The sequence below is a fragment of the Taurulus bubalis genome (assembly GCF_910589615.1).
Source record: "Taurulus bubalis genome assembly, chromosome: 5".
Taxonomy (NCBI): Eukaryota; Metazoa; Chordata; class Actinopteri; order Perciformes; family Cottidae; genus Taurulus; species Taurulus bubalis.
In genome coordinates, this window is record NC_136593.1 from 16,217,952 (window position 1) to 16,235,081 (window position 17,130).

At 41.2% G+C, this 17,130-nt stretch overlaps 2 protein-coding genes across 2 annotated transcripts in view; both read left to right on the forward strand.

Moving 5' to 3' along the window:
* Positions 1 to 1,449: 1,449 nt before the first annotated feature.
* On the forward strand, positions 1,450 to 10,129 carry atf7b (activating transcription factor 7b; the record flags this gene model as incomplete). Its single annotated transcript, XM_079218133.1, has 11 exons — positions 1,450 to 1,497; positions 2,198 to 2,294; positions 2,476 to 2,603; positions 2,718 to 2,843; positions 3,512 to 3,669; positions 4,972 to 5,065; positions 5,370 to 5,489; positions 5,709 to 5,831; positions 6,841 to 7,029; positions 7,138 to 7,240; positions 8,032 to 10,129. 11 exons carry the CDS (start codon positions 1,450 to 1,452, stop codon positions 8,265 to 8,267), a joined length of 1,422 nt encoding a protein of 473 aa, XP_079074259.1. The 3' UTR covers positions 8,268 to 10,129.
* A 2,260-nt stretch (positions 10,130 to 12,389) lies between these two features.
* Positions 12,390 to 17,130, forward strand: part of dip2bb (disco-interacting protein 2 homolog Bb) — a 33,020-nt gene continuing 28,279 nt past the window's right edge. Inside the window, exon 1 of the mRNA XM_079218131.1 lies at positions 12,390 to 12,498. Within this exon, the coding sequence (XP_079074257.1) occupies positions 12,414 to 12,498 (85 nt within the window). The 5' untranslated portion in view covers positions 12,390 to 12,413. The remainder of the gene's footprint in view (positions 12,499 to 17,130) is intronic.

Consider the following 17,130-nt stretch of genomic DNA (forward strand, 5'->3'; position numbering starts at 1 on the left):
CCGACGTTCTGCCACACTAGAAGGGACTTGTAAACCACCCAGAAATAAATGTACATTATGTAACTGTTGAATCAATATTTGGCTTAGAATCTTTAGCGAGTCGTGCTCAGGACATTTCTGTGAGTCGTGTCGCCGACATAACGGAGAGGAACAACAATATTGATATGAAGTAACGTTGGAGGACGCGAAGATTCGGTAAAGGTACCGGCATCACGTTCACGTTTTCCCCGACGTCAATCCAGTTACGTAACGTTAAGACAGTGTTCCAGCTCTCGCGGTGTTGCTAATGGAAGTGTCAGAGTGTCAACAACGGCCAGCCGTCGGTTAGCAGCACTGTCCGGAGCAGGGAGGGGGGAGTCAAGAGGCTACAACGTCGGGTGAGTTTGGATCAACTAACGTAGCATGTGATGTTTCGGGGAGTGAATCCAGTTCATGTTTATGATATGTGATTTTTCCTGCGATCGTAGGTTAGTTTGAGCACAGCTTTCTTTAGCATTAGCGTGCTAACGTTACTAGCTCGGCGCTAAGCTAAGCCTCGGAAAGCAGTGAGCATTAGCTTAGCTTAGCTATGTTGTGACAGGGAGCTACACTGCACTGTTAGCTTTGTGAGGCGTATTCGGTCGTCCTTTATCGGTTGTTTATTTTCATAATGCTAGCTTCCAAATTCGTTATAATGCCATGGCTGTCAAGTGTCGGAAACACAGCATGTTGGTGTGGTTAGCCTTTAGGTTATGCTAGTTTAAGGCCCCTCTCTGGTGAAGTCGGTGCTAGCCTAAGAATGGACACTTTAGGTGAACCTGTCCTACCTAGGAACATAGCCGAACGACCTCGAGTGATAGCCGGCTAGCACCATTGACTGGATGAGACTTCGGGGTTACATGGCAGCTTGCTGTGACTGCTGCCTCATCGCTCCCGTCCAACGCTTGTCTGCGATTTTCCGAGACCAAAGCAAATGCTCCAAACGGGCCACCAGTCTTGTTCAGTCTGACTCCTGGCCTGTTTACCAGTTGTCACCAGGATTGTCGTCTTCGTTCTTGGTGACAGGTGGCCCATGCAATTAATGACGCTAAACTGATTGTATTTATCAGTGGGTGTATGGTAGTCATGTCATAGCACCATTGACTGATGCTGCAGGTTGATACCTTATCACGTTAAAACACATGCTTACAAATAATAAACATTGACATTTGAGTGTTTTCTGGTCAGCCAGTTGCTTCTGGGTTGTCTATGGTCTGAAGCCAGTATTATTCATTAATGTATTTATATATATATACACACACATAATCAGTTACACTATTGAAACATTAAGTAGCATTCAACCAACACCAGTAATGTCTTGTGTCTAAGTAACTTGAGAATCATGCATTTGATTGCCTCCATATATTCGTAAATGAATACCGCCGTTAACAAATTGCTGTTTTGCTCTATTTTGCAGAACTTTTGTCTGAGATGGGGGATGATCGACCCTTTGTATGCACTGCCCTTGGATGTGGGCAGGTATGATTGGAGAATGCTTTAATTCATATGCATACCCTCTTTTACTCTCTTTACAGTTGACACCTCTGATCATCCAGCCCAGCAATCTGAAACAATTCTTTCCCTCTTTCTTATCATTTCATGAGCTCCCTCCAATTTAGCTTACAGCTATCTTTGGATTAGAATCAGATAATCCATTTTTAACTATCACTTTTTGTCAAATTCAGTAAATATCTCCTCAAGGCCTGCTAGCTGTCGGTTTTGTGTGTGTGCGCGCGTGCGTGCTAAAAAAAAATGGCGTTCATACACGGCCTACTGTGAATGGGAAACAAACAATGTGTCTCGGACCGAACCACACAGCAATATTCCAGTCAGTACAGGAGACAGGCCATGGATGTATAAAGAGAAAGGCAGTGGGAGCAAGAGGGATGGTAAATCTGGCACATGATAACATTCTGAAGAAGTACTGAAGGAGAGGTGTATTTGTTTTGGTGTTGATTTAAAATATCAACAATCTTTCTCCAGAATCGCAGAGCTACTGTAGAAATGCCAAAAGAGTAGATAATGATCAAGCCCTACCTCACTGTGGACCATCTGCTCAGAAAGCAGGTTTCCCACATCTATAATTATATATATTTTTAACGAATTATTTGTAATTTGCCAGTAGACTCACTGATGCTACACCTTGTATTCGTTCCTATCTGCTGTTATTTTTTTGCAGAGATTCACAAATGAAGATCACCTGTCGGTCCACAAGCACAAGCATGAAATGACATTGAAATTCGGTCCTGCCAGAACAGACTCTGTTATCATTGCAGGTATTGGCGTTACCATTTTAATATTTGTGAAATAAAGCTGAGCTAACGATTTATCAAATTGTCAATGCTCTGAACACCTGTATCGATATACTACTGGGATGTCTGTTGGGAAGGAGATACTTCTGTCCCGTTAACTTTTTGACGAACATACTATATGTTTTCTTTGTTGGGGGTTTTGCAGACCAGACACCCACACCCACACGTTTTCTGAAGAACTGTGAAGAGGTTGGGTTATTCAATGAGCTAGCCAGCTCCTTTGAACATGAGTTTACCAAAGCACACGAGGACGACCAGAGGACAAAACACCCGGTGAGAAAAGAGATGAATGTCACTCTGTTGGTTTCCTGGATCAAATATAATATCACCATTTTATTATTTGAAATGATCTAAAAGATTATATTAATTTTTCTGCTCTCTGCTCAGGCGGCACCTTTACAAACACCGTCTGAAGTCAAAGTTGAAGATGAGGGTCCTCTGCAAGTGGATTCTTCCTCTCCCGGAAGTCCAGATTCCTCTTCTAGCATGTCGGACAACAGCAGAGACTCAAGGGTGAGAGGCAATGTAATGCACTGCCACACCCTGTGCTTACGTGGCTAGCATGGACGATAAGTGATTAACTGCTGTGTGGATGCCACGTTGGTTAGGCTCTGAAAAGTCACACAATATCAACTAACTGCTTGACCAGCAATAGACCAGCAATTTTAACAATTGAGTATGTTGGCTTTAAAACCACCAATATAAAGGCTTTTATTCCCTGTCAGTAAGGGCTACCTTTTGGCACGGTAAATCTGGGAAAATATTATGAAATGAACGTAAATTTGAACTGACTGTTTTTTTTTATATTGTTGTCTTCAAAGCCACAAGACCCTATTGACAAAACAGTAATTTAATCTCGCTAAACATAATAGTATACATACTACCGTATTCAAAAATAACCAACCCTTTCAGTTATTTCCAAACTTAGCACAGCTAATGTTGACTCAGCTTGTGCTAGCATTCGCGTCATTCATAACCTTATTGAGAAGCTAACTTTGGTAGTAACCTGCGTCACTTTTGCTAACGACTGAGTGGCCGCTTCCATCTAGAAAAACCTGGAAAAGAACACAGATGGAGTCGACCTTAAAGACTTGCCACTTGAATATCAATGATTGGTTTCCTATTCATGCAGACCAGATACATGTATGAATATATTTTATTATTGTTTGATTTCTCAACAGGAGGTTCTCACACAGCCCGTGGTAAGCTCTGCCCCTACGCCGACCATTGTGCGCCCAGGTTCTCTTCCCCTTCACCTGAGCAATGACGCACTTCACCCAACTCTGCCATCTCCAACATCTGTCATCACGCAAACGCCGCCCTCCAACAGACAGCTCAGGTAAACTACAGTGTCTTCCTGTTGTTTGCATCTCTTTAGGTCTGGGGCTGTATTTGAAAATATCTTAAAATTGATATTTTGGGAAAATGTACACACAAATGTCATTCTTTTGGAATTTTACGATATTTTATTGCTGTGTAAATGTATCTTTGAAAAAGTGAAAAGATTTGAGTCTTCTGTAAGTATAATTATTGTCCTATGTCAAATAGGGCTCAAACGGTTTCTCGAGAAACTCAAATGACTCTTACTAAAAATGCAAAATCCTTGCATTAAGGCAATGTTTCCGGTGCTGCTAATCAACAGTGAAAAGTTTGAACAAATCAGTGTCAATTTATGAACAAAACAACTCGGTATTGAGATCGACAGGAGAAGATCTAGTAACGTTAACTGTGTATAGCCGGTGGGAAGCACAGTCTTGCTTAGCTAAATTACAATTTATTGGCTAATGTTAACACAAGTTGCTCTGAGTTACGCTATGATGCGTTGATTCTCTATTCAGTAAAAAAGGTAAATTATCACGTTATCATGATAATAACGAGAAACTTGCTCCTGCTTTAGCACCTTAAGCCATTCTAAATCTATTATTTTGTGAGCTTACATGTGTGTTAAATTACTGCAACATGTATACTCGCATACTGTTGGCCATTGGTTGTTTTTAATACATTTTCACATTGTTGTTTATTATGTTTTTGAGTTGTCTATACGTCAGTATGTCCCATTCTTGGGAACATCATATCTCAGGCTTGCCTGGAGGGAATTTGTTCAAATTTGTCACATGCGTCCACTAAGACTCAAGAATGAACTGATTAGAATTTGGTCGTTAAGGGTCAACCACGTTTTTGTCAAAAAAAACAATGTATTTGCTAAGTGATATACTAATTATGACAATTTTACACAAATGTATAATTTGATGAAATGATGCAAAGCGGTAATTTCTAGTTTTGATATGTTTTTGATTTTTTCTTTCCCACTATTGTTTTCCTAGTTGAAGTCTAATTTATTTATTTGTGTGTGGATGCTAACAGTCCTCTACAGCTCCCTATTGCTGTGATTCTACAGATACTCCCTAAATTATGCCTACCTTTAAGAGATCAAAGCAAATCCTTCTGAAGATGATGCCTCGCCCACATATTCTTCAACTGCTGTTTCATTGGGACTTGAGAGGCTAGGTACAGTTAACACTTAGAGAGAGTGTCGGCTGGCAAAATAATATACTTTTTCAACCTGGGTCTCCATCTGTATTCAGTCAATGGGCACAGAATGGAGGATCAGCCATTAACAAGTATCTGTTTTTGTCAACAGCTCCCCAACAAGTGCTTATCCACTGGTGAGGCTTCCTAATGGGCAGACAGTCCCCCTCTTGCCCAGTCCTGTTCAGATGACCTCGGTTATATCTGTAAGGAATCTTCAAAACGTGAAACAAATATATAACAAATCATGTCTGTGTTATTTTCTTCTGTTTTCTGTCCGAGTCTGTTTGTTTGTATAGTTGAGTTGGTCGTTAAGCTCTGTTATGTATTTGTGTTGTTCTTGTCTAGTTTGAGTTAGTGTGTAATCTGTACAAGCTGAAAATAAAATTATTGAAAGAAAGCAACGTATAACAAATTATACTTCTATTTTTCTTGAAATGAACCATATTCTCTCTCTCTCTCTCTCTCTCTCTCTCTCTCTCTCTCTCGTGTATTTTTTGTACTGTGGAGCTTGTGAGGCCAGCGAACTCGGTGCCCAACATCCCTGGAATCCCAGGACCCCCAGTTGGTGGAGCCAGCAGTGAGTCATCCTCCCCGTCTGGATATAGTATGCACTCTGAGACCAAGATGGTGAGTTGGTCAATCAAGTTGCCATCATTTTGAGGGCTGCAGGCTCTGAAAAACATGTTAATTTATGTAAAATAGATTATATTCTCAAGGTATGCTGAATAATCTGATAAAATGTGTCATTATTGTCAGCTTTTTTTAGTAGCTTTAAAATTAAATTACTTACAGAGTGTTTGTGTGTCTTTGTAGCGGCTTACGGCAGTTCTAACTCATCCTCATCAGGGTCCAGGAGCACAAGATGGGGCTGGTGGGGGAGCGGGATCCATCCCTGCCGTCCCCCAGCGACCAGAACAAAGCCAACAACCCACTCAAAACTCTGACGCACCATCACCTGCACAACCCCAGGTAAGACGCATGCCACATACAGAAATGCCTGCAGAGAACCTTTTATTGACATTAATGTAGACAAACAGAGTCCTGTTTTAAACAACCACTACTATAATGTTTGATTAAATAAATACAAACATGGTCGGACCTCGCCCGACAAATAAATATCTTGTTTTTGGCGCAGCAAAGATATTGTGCAACACCAAGATTACCAACTTGCTCGTATGATTGCAGTCATTTCTTATGTGCGTTTTGTTTGTGTGTATGTGTGATGGTGGTGAAGTGATGAAGTGGATAATCGTGTTGTTAGTGCAAAATCTTGACTGAACACAGTGGCTCTTTTGATTATGTCAGCCACTTGAGGAGACCAGACAGGCAGTTGAATCCATGCGAAGCCTCATTCAGATAACTAGATGGTGTAACTGGTGGACTGCTTGTAGTTCAATGTCATTCATCGCCAGACAGATATCATCTAAACAATTGCTCCGGGACAGTGCCACTTCGTGAAACAGTGGCCAGTGATGCCGGCTAGTTAGTTTCCCTTTCACCTCAATATAGACTACATGTGTTGACTTTTTTGCTGAGACTGACAAAAAGGAAATTAATCAAAGCTCAGCTTTGGGAAAGAAAGACACAACGGAACAAGAGGAGGGGACGGAGAGAAAGAAAGGAACCGAGAAGCTGATGGAGATGAGAGAGGGAGAGTAGATACTTCCACTGTGCACAGGATAGGATTAGGATCACATGCTTGAGATGTTCAAAACAAATAAATACTCGCCTGATCCAATTCAAACTGTTATTACCACATAAATATATTTATTCTTTGGTTTATACCGTTGAATCTAACGACACAAAACGCAGTGCATAATTGTAGTGCATAATTATTTTTGGTCCTCTGTATCTTTAAAACCTGGCGAACTGCATGAATACAAACAACAATTGTCTTTTCTCGGTGTGTAAATCTGGACAGCAGCTCCTAATACATGTAACCTAAAGGTATTCACTGCCAACCCTCCTCTTTCCCAAGGTGTCCCCTGCTCAGCCGACAGGAGGCCGGCGGCGCCGAGCTTCAGAGATGGACCCCGACGAGAGGAGGGAGCGTTTCCTGGAGAGAAACCGAGCGGCCGCCTCTCGCTGCAGGCAAAAACGAAAGCTGTGGGTTAACTCGTTGGAGAAGAAGTCGGATGATTTGGCCGGCATGAATGTGTCCCTGTCTGTGAGTCTTCCATTTCCAGCTCACTCCAGGGTCGTATCGGTAATTTAATAATGTACACAGATTGGTCATGCTGGAAATGATTTGCTGTATGTTTTGTGTTGCCATCAGACTGAAGTAAGCCTACTGAGGAACGAGGTGGCTCAGCTGAAGCAGCTCCTCCTGGCCCACAAAGACTGCCCGGTCACTGTTATGCAGAAGAAGGCGTTCTTAGGTAACATTGAGATTGTTCCGGTGCCAGTCTCGGAAATGCCTCCGTTACTGCATAAAAATGCTGGATCAGGTATCTAGTCTGAGTCTATGCATCGATATCGCAACGTTATATCGCTTATTAGCTAATTTATGCTACACAGGAACAACAACAACAACACGTGTCACTCACTAACCAGGTCTAACCAGAATCAATCATTTATTGCCACGTATGTTTTTACATACAAGGAATTTGTCTTCGGTTTGGTTACTTTATTAGTACCCGTAGGTAGACTTGGTTTGCAGTAATTAACAGTATTACTGCCATCTCGCTTCTTCCTCATCTCCGTTGAGAGTTGCACATGCACAATACTAAACAGGCAGATGATGGGGGATAATGCAACGGTAGCCAGAGCTAGAAAAATGTCAGCAATTTGGCAATATTTTACACTGGGAAAACACTAGATAATAAAATAAAGTTTTATGGCATTCATTCTCTGTATGTTTTTGATCATGTTTTACAAAGGTTTTAACCTGAGCCAGGCTATACATCAATGGTAGCTACATGCACGCACACACACACACACACACACACACGCATAGTGTGTTAACACAGTACTCGGTATTAGCAGATACACAAGTACAGATATTGGATTTGCTAGCAGGAAAAAAAGTGTGTTATAACATCTCTGACCAACGAGCTTCCTGCTCTGTATCACTCCTTTTGTCAGAACCCATCTACCATCTCATCCATCTAATGTGTTCTTTTTACTCGCTCACCTCTTTAAGGGTGAATGTTTCTTTCTCTGTCTCTAGCTGCAGGAGGAGAGGAAACCTCCAGAGATACTTCCAGTGAACCCATAGGCTCCCCAGCGGCAGTTATACAGCACGGGCCGTCACCACCCGCCTCAGCCTGCAGTCCAGGCGCCACCATTAATGGGCTGAGCGTCCGCGCTGCGGAGGCGGTGGCTATGTCGGTTTTGGCGGGCATGGGATCGGGCCAGCCAGGAGGGGTTGTCATGGCGGCGCAGTCACATTCAACCCCAAGATAATGTGCTGACGCAGGGAGCCAGTATGAACTCGAGTGGCATTTGGAGGCTGGACTGGTGCAAAGCGTTTGAAAAAAAGGGGCCCACCCTCAAACCCCATACTCTGATCTCTAATCACACAAAGACGGCACGGGGCCTCCGTCAACGCTCCAGTCCCGGCTGTTCAGAGACGCTCCGCCACTTTCCGTTTGTAAATATGAAAACACGTTGGACACTCACTCTGCAGGGTTTGGGGTCATTTCTTGTTCAGTCGTGACATTTGGAAAATATTTTAGATTGGGATGAAAATTATAACTGAAAACTTTCATTTCACTTCCAACCTCAGTCCCACACGCTGGCTGTGATGAGGTTGTTTGCTTTCCAGGCTGACAATTCGACTGGTATTTTTCATTCGTATGAAATGATTTTTATGCCTGATTCTGGTCGTCGACATAATGTTTGCTGATGCAGTGAAAGTACGGTGAGAGATTGGCTGGCTGATTTCAGTAAATGGCAGCCTGGAAGGTTTTTCTTATGTTTGTTTTTTTATGGTTACTTTTCAACGTGTCCCTTTTTAGTTTTCGGTCTGTTTCCCTTTTTGAGTTGATTCTCATTGAATACACATGACGGTTTTGTCAGCCGAGTGCATAACAAACCAAGTGTACCCCGTGAGTGTGTGCCTGGCTTTTTACCATCAGTTTTAACCCATTTGGAATGGATGTCATTACATTAGTCGTGTAAGTATCAAACCCTAGTGACTGCATGGATTACTCAAGGCTGAAGAATACCACTGTTTGTTTGTGCTTCATCATACTATCACTGTTTATAGATCTGCTTTTCTTCTGTTTTAAAACATGAAATTACCAATGCAAAAATGTTCTTTGTTATTTAAGGATTCCATCCGTGGTCTTAATGTGACACTCTTGAAATGGTTAGCTTTAGAAGGCCTTTTAATGATAATCTAACATATTCGATTTTAAATCACTTACACTGGCATTTCAGTTGAGGAAAAGAGTAGTGCAATATATTTTTCTATTGAATATCAATGTTCTTGCATTTATTTGTTGTGTGAAGCCCAGCCGCTTTGAGGGGTTTGGTCTATTTAAGTTGAAAGCTAAAGTTATGAGGTGAGCCGAGAATATGCGAATGAATGACATTGGTGATTAGTGCACATCAGTAGAGAAGGTGCTTTCCAACATTTGAAAAGCTGTCTTGTATCATGAAGTATACCCAAATAGTTGTACAAGGTGCTTCTTTTGAAATTCAAGTTTTGAAATGCAAATTTTATACCGCCGTGTACTTCCAAGACTATCATGAGTAATTTCCCCTTGTCACTCTGTATGTTTTTTTTTGGGGTGGGGGTTGACGGATGCTTATCTTTCAGGGATGGCATGTCAAGCTTTTTTCCATCATGTGATTAGTATGTCCCTTTTTTTTATTTTTGTGAAAGAGCATAGATGTCTTTTATGTGTTAACGCAGGTTGAACCACATAATAAAATGTCTCTGATATCTGTATGGAGAGTTTGTCAAATACTCAGGCATCAAGATGGAAAAAAATACTTGTGTATAGTCTCAACTAGTAAGTTGTCTCTGGCAAATAAAAAATGAATGAAAAAAACCCCTCATCAGCATGTTTCCACTTATCCCCACAATGTGCCTTCTAACATGTCGGCATTACACTCAAGTCACAGAGCTATGGATCTGTTTCATGGGACCATGACTCATTTGATCAATTAGTTTTGTAGTTGCCCTGTTATGACGTCAACAGGCCAAATGTGAAAATTACAACTCTCCTCAGCTCTACGTAATGTTTCACATTTAGTGTCTTCCATCTCATTGTTTTTGTGTTACATCAACAACTTAAAAGTTTGATTCATTCTTACTGCTCGTGTTGTCATTTTGGGCTCTCGAATGTTATAATTATCTGGTCAGAAAACTGTTAGGTCTGCTGCACCATAGGCCTTTTTTAACAGAAAACAACACTCTTTGTCAGCTGCAGTGGGGAAAAAACACTGCTGTAAATAATAAAATGAATTCCATTGACCTGCTTATGAGTTTTAATGCTGGTTCAGTCATTCACTGGGACAATTTAACAGAACCGATCCACCACTCGTGTTATTAGAAACACCAGCTTTTCTGCTGTGGAGTCAAAAGCTCTGCTGTGAGAGGTTTGTTTTTAACATAAGACATATTAAATCATTATATTTATACATATGTATGTGTGTACATATATTTATAAATGTGTGTGTGTATGTATATATATATATATATATATATATATACACACACACACACACAAATAAATACATGTATTTGAATAATATGAATACTTTTGCAAGTGGCTTGCAAAAGTATTCATACGCCTTGAACGTTTCCACATTTTGTCACATTACACGCCACAAACATAAATATAGTTTATTGGAATTGTATGTGAAAGACCAACACAAAGTGTCACACAGTTGTGAAGTACAAAGAAAATTCTACATGATTTTAAAAAAATTTCACAAATAAAAAACTGAAAAGTGCAGTGTGCAAAATTATTCAGCCCCCTTTTCTCTGAGTGCAACCAATTGCCTTCAGAAGTTGCCTGATAACTAAATATATAACTAAATAAATATATAAATATATAAATATTGGGGAGCAAACAGGACCATGAAGTCCAAGGAACACACCAGACAGGTCAGAGATAAAGTTGTGGAGAAGTTTAAAGCAGGGTTAGGCTATAAAAAGATTTCCCAAGCTTTGAACATGTCAAGGAGCACTGTTCAATCCATTATCCGGAAATGGAAAGAGTATGGCACAACTGCAAACCTACCAAGAAACGTCCGTCCACGTAGATGAGACCAAAATTTAACTTTTGGGCCTAAATGCAAAACGCTATGTGTGGGGGAAACCTAACACTGCACATCACCCTGAACACACCATCTCCACTGTCAAACATGGTGGTGGTAGCATGATGCTCTGGGGGTGCTTCTCTTGAGCAGGGACAGGGAAGTTGGTCAGAGTTGATGGGACGATGGATGGAGCCAAATACAGGACAATCTTGGAAGAAAACCTGTTGGCGTCTGCAAAAGACTTGAGACGGGGACGGAGGTTCACCTTCTGGCAGGACAACGACGCTAAACATAAAGCCAGGGCTACAATGGAATGGTTTAAAACAAAACATATTCATGTGTTAGAATGGCCCAGTCAAAGTCCAGACCTAAATCCCATCGAGAATCTGTGGCAAGATCTGAAAACCGCCGTTCACAAATGCTCTCCATCTAATCTGACTGACCTTGAGCTGTTTTGCAAAGAAGAATGGGCAAAAATCTCAGTCTCTAGATGTGCATAGCTGGTAGAGACATACCCCAAAAGACTTGCAGCTGTAATTGCAGCAAAAGGCTGTTCCACAAAGTATTGACCCAGGGGGGTGAATAATTTTGCACACTGCACTTTTGTTTTTTGTTTGTGAAAAAAATGTAAAAACATGTAGAATTTTCTTTGTACTTCACAATTGTGTGACACTTTGTGTTGGTCTTTCACATAAAATTCCAATAAAATATATTCATGTTTGTGGCGTTCAAGGGGTATGAATACTTTTGCAAGCCTGTACAGTATATGTATGTGTGTGTGTGTGTGTATATATATATATATATATATATATATATATATATATATATATATATATATATATATATATATATGGATATATGTATGTATATATGGATATATGTATGTATATATGGATATATATATATATATATATGGATATGTATATATGGATATATATATATATATATATATATATATATATATATATATATATATATATATATATATATATATATGTATGTATGTATGAATGGGAGACACACTGGGACCAGCACCTAAGGGAGGTGCAGGTGACTTGTCTCTGCGCTCCTCCTCCAGCTGTACGAACACAACAGCAGAGGGAGTCGAGAGTCTGCTTCATCCCGCCGTCCAGCGCTGGTCACGTGACTGACAGACTCCTCCGGCGAGTTGTTCCCATCTCCCACAGTCATGGCGGTGTCGGGGAGTCGCGGAGATGGAGTAAACACCACCACTTCTGCGTCCTGAACTGTTGCTCATAGTTCCCCGCTGGACTGTACCTGCCGTCACACCGACACATCGTGACCGTCCCGCGGGCTGCTGCTGCGCTTCCGACGATGGCCGACCGCGGCGTCGATCTGTCGCCCCTGCCGAAAGAGGTCAGGGACCAGCTGGCGGAGCTGGACCTGGAGCTATCCGAAGGTGAGCTTTACATACAGCGGGTTTAACAGTTTAAGCTGCCGGTAATCGGCGCAAAGGGAAGTTTGAGTGCAGATCTTGAACGTGTTTACACGCAGCAGCGACAACCAGTCCGGTGTCAGCTGAGTGGGACTCGGAGCTGCTGCAGTGGATCCGAGCACGACTACAACACACGATACCAACACACTGACCTCCTTCGTCAAGCTGTCATGTCTCCATCAACTATCCTTGTTGATTATACTGTGCATAGAGGCATTTATTTGCATATATTTTAACACAATATGAACAAACACAAAATGGTGTCAGTAATAAATAATGTTTTAGCCCCCCTCCGTGTTCTTGTTTTGATCCACATTATCTGCCTACATATATGTCATACATTGCTCATCCTCACAGCTATAAGCACATACACTCCTGTCAGGGAATTTGGGTCAAGTGTGTCTTCCCGGAGGCTCTCTGTGTGTGCGTGTGTGTGTCTGTGTGTGTGCAGCCTCATACTTTGGTGGACACTAAATTATGCTGTGGTCCCTCCACCACTCAGCTGCTCTTAGAGCCTGAACCTTGAAACTGCAGCAGATATAGGAGGGTTGTTTGTTTGATAAGAATGACTGTGGGAAACGGGAATATGGCTGTTATGCAAGTCTCCTCCTCACACTGAATCACAGTGCAGCAGCTTGATTGGTGCTGTGCAGCTCTCAGGTGCCCCGGGGGGTGGATGAGTAATGTTGTGTTGCTCATGGAGAGCCAAGCGGGGGGATGTATGGCCCACTGAGTCTCTCAGATACCTGGAGCGGGCCCATTCAGAAGAACAGGTGAAACACAACAGCCCGTGAGAATACTGAGGTGGAAGCCATCATTACTGTGTACTTTAAAAAAAATATATACTTTATTCATTTTAGTTATAGTAACAGAGTCGGTGTTCAGAATAATTTCTCTCATCAAAATGCAAACGTATCTTTCTGGGCATGTGTTTGAAGATTTGATTTGACAAACTAGCTGGCAGTCTTTTCACACAACTGACTGTGGATCTCAATGATTTCACTTGTTCCACTTTAGTATCTTCAACCACCATCGAGCCTTTTGTGTATTTTACAAGACTCATTTCTTTCATCGCTGCTTGTTGTTTGTAGGTATCAGTTTACCGAGACATGATGTCATTCATTATACAGAGTGGGGCCGTGCTATGCTTTGACCTGAGCAACTGTAGATTCTGTGTGTGTTCTGGTTAATAATAGACGTCAATTAACTGTGTGATAATGAGGTTGGATAATGGAGGAGGGGACGCTCACCCTGTGTTCAACTGACTCAACATGTGTGAGAGGCTGCGGATGCTGGGGAATCACTACGTAATCAAGTGAACAATATGCACTGGAACAAGATTGGTCCTACAACACTTTAATCTTGATACGCAAATTTTGAATTAAATCTATTGTATAAATGTAGATACTATATAATAATATATGTATTTTTTTATTATATAATAATAACAAGTCTGGAATGTAATATCTGAAATAAAAGGAATAGAACATTCTTATTAATATTGTTCATAAATATCAATGTTTTAATTTTATTACATTAAAATTGTAGAACACATGGGTTATTAACTGGATATTAGGGCTAAAGCTTTTGCCTATGTTCATCATCAGGTAATTATTTCTGAAGAAAATTGTAATAAATGTTCAGCACAAGGTCAAAGTCCTCAAAGTGTCGTCTTCTAGTTGCTTTTTCCACTAACTCGCTAAAACCAAAATATATTGAGTTTACAGGGATTTAAAAATAGTCTTTTCGTTTCAACACTATTATAGGTTATTTTTGCATATAAAAAAGTAAATGAGAAACCTTTCGTCAGATCCAAGTCAAGTCTGGAAGTAATTCTTATTCATTATTGTAATTATGTTCATTGGCGATAAATCTGTCGATTCTTTTTTTTTCCATTAATCGATTAGTTGTTTGGTCTATAAAATTTCAATCAGTGTCTCCAAAAGCCTCAAATGTTTTGTTTTGTCCACAACTCAAGAGATAAATGAAATAAATAAATCACATTCAAAAGCTGGAATTAGATAATTTTGACCTTGTAATTCTCTTCATATGATCATCAGATCTCAATATAATAGAATTGACTAGATTCAGTTGAAGTCATGTGACTTGAGTCCCCTCCTCTTTCGTGACAGTCTTCAGGGTTTCTGCTGCTTTTCTCTAGTGCAGCTGACTGGAGCAACCGGAGCCACCTGTGATGGTCTTTAGTGTTTGACGTGTGGTTGTGGTAAAGTGACACACCCAGAGGGACTGAGCTTCTTCTGATAACTCCATCATTTGTAACTTTAGATCAGAGGCGACTCTTATGCTAATAAAAAGGCCCGGTGCTATCCAGATGCCCCGCTCCTGTACTCGCGTCTCATAGTCCTATAACGTGCGTTAGCCGTCTGCTCGATGCTGCCTGGACGAGGCGAGCAGCAGCTGGTCGCTCCAAAGAGCAAACCTTCTCATGGATATCTTTTACATGGCAACAATCACCCCATTGTGGGGCCCGATGCTTGCGACTCCCCGAGCAACAAACTGTGGAAAATATGCATCAGCAGTTTTTTTTCACAGCAATAGTTGCTGGCTGCATTGTGTGCGTGTGCATTTGTGTGTATGTGTGAGAGAGAGAGAGAGAGAGAGAGAGAGAGAAAGAGAGAGAGAAAGAGAGAGAGAGAGAGAGAGAGAGAGACTCCACATACTTTAACCTCTTTGACTGTAAGCACACAAAGAAAGCCATTGAGAGGATCAAAGACTTGGTGATTGAGCCGGACTGGAATTCAGAGCACTGAACAACAACTGTTAAAGATGCTCAGCTTGGGAGTGTGTGGGCATTGTAGTGTCTGCAGCGCCTGTATTGATATTGAGTGTGTGTGCTTTGTACAGAAGTTGTTCACAGAAGACAACAGGCAATGTGTGGCCTCAATCATGTGTCTGTCATCAAGTACCGAAAGTTTGCGTTAAATATATGGTTAGATGGGTAATCTTGTTTACTTATTGCTTAATATGTACTGAATCATAATCATTGTATGTTACAAGTCTGCTTGTTTTCAGACAGCATTTAACGTTTGAGAAGTCTGGCATGTTAGCAGCTCTGTGAGGCTGTATTTAGGCACATTGCTGCTTTGAGCTAAATGATTAAGTCTAAATGTTTACTATGTTCACCTTAGTGTCGTGTGTTAGCACACTCACGTTTACTAAATAGCAGTAGACACAAAGTAGAGTGGAGACTGAAGGGAATGTCAATACATTGTGGCAATAGAGAGCCAGAGGATCACCAACGTTATATTCAGTCGGATGGGAACCCCGAAAGACTGAACCAAATGTCATGGCAATCCATCTAATCGTAGTCGACAGAAAGACTGGCATTGCTGCTCTAGAGGCAGCAATGCCAGGCTTTCTGTCGACTATTATTGGATGGATTTCCATGAAATTTGGTTCAGTCTTTCAGGTTCCCATCAGACTAGAGTCTAGAGCCATGGCTAAAATGTATTGGTGTTGAAACTCGGATGTCATATTGAGTATTGATACATTTCAAACGATCCAAACGATACACAGCCCTACTCATAACCTATGTGATGCGTGCCATCTGCACAGTCTCTATAAATGACTCATACATGTATCACATGTCCAGTAAAGCAGACAGTTCTGCACAGATTGCACAGATGCATGGAGTCATTTTACGTCCTCTGTCACGGCTGATAAGTGGGATGTGTGGATTTTCTAGCATCCATCCCGTCGCCCGTCTGCGATGCTGCTGCTGCGGAGAGGCAGGTTTTCATCTCAGCAGCCTGTTCCAAACTGAGAGAGAGAGAGAAATGAGAGATTACGGGCCTGCCTGTGTCTCTCAATCTAGGTCACAGAGCATCAGGGGGCAACACGCCTGGCTCATTTAGCCTGTGAGTCACACTGGGCCAGGACTGCTGTTGGGGATCTCTCTCTCTCTCTCTCTCTCACTCTCTCTTTCTCTTTCTCTCTCCCTCCCTGACACCACCACTGCCTTCTCTCTATCGGTCAGGCTGCCGTTAGTCAATGCTTTACTTATTGCCTGACAACAGTTCCACAAAAAGACCAAATCAACAATGCATTTGTCCATCTTTGAATATATTTCAGCTTTACAGCCTCATCTGTGGCACTCATCCATGTGTATGTGTGTGTGTGTGTATATATATATATATATATATATATATATACACACACATACACATGGATGAGTGCCACAGATGAGGATGTGTGTGTATATATATATATATATACATATATATATATACACACACGCATTTGTTGAGGATTTTTAGCTGTGGATTAATATACTATTTATGGAAGCTGGATGATGTGGGGTCTTAGACCGTATATAAGAGTGTAGTATCAAGAGCTGAAATGATGAGTTGAACATGAAAAAAATCAGGAAACAATTTTCATATTTTCTTGTGTTATCATTTTCTTTGCAGAAATACCAACCAATAGCCAGTTTCAGATCCTGAAATGTGAGGAATTGATGCAGCTAGAGTGCTGCAGGGATGATGCATTTTTGTAGGCCAACCTGGAAGTTAGTATCTCACTGGTTCCCTCGACAAAAAGCCAACGGGTATCCAGTGTTTGGCATGATGACGTTTA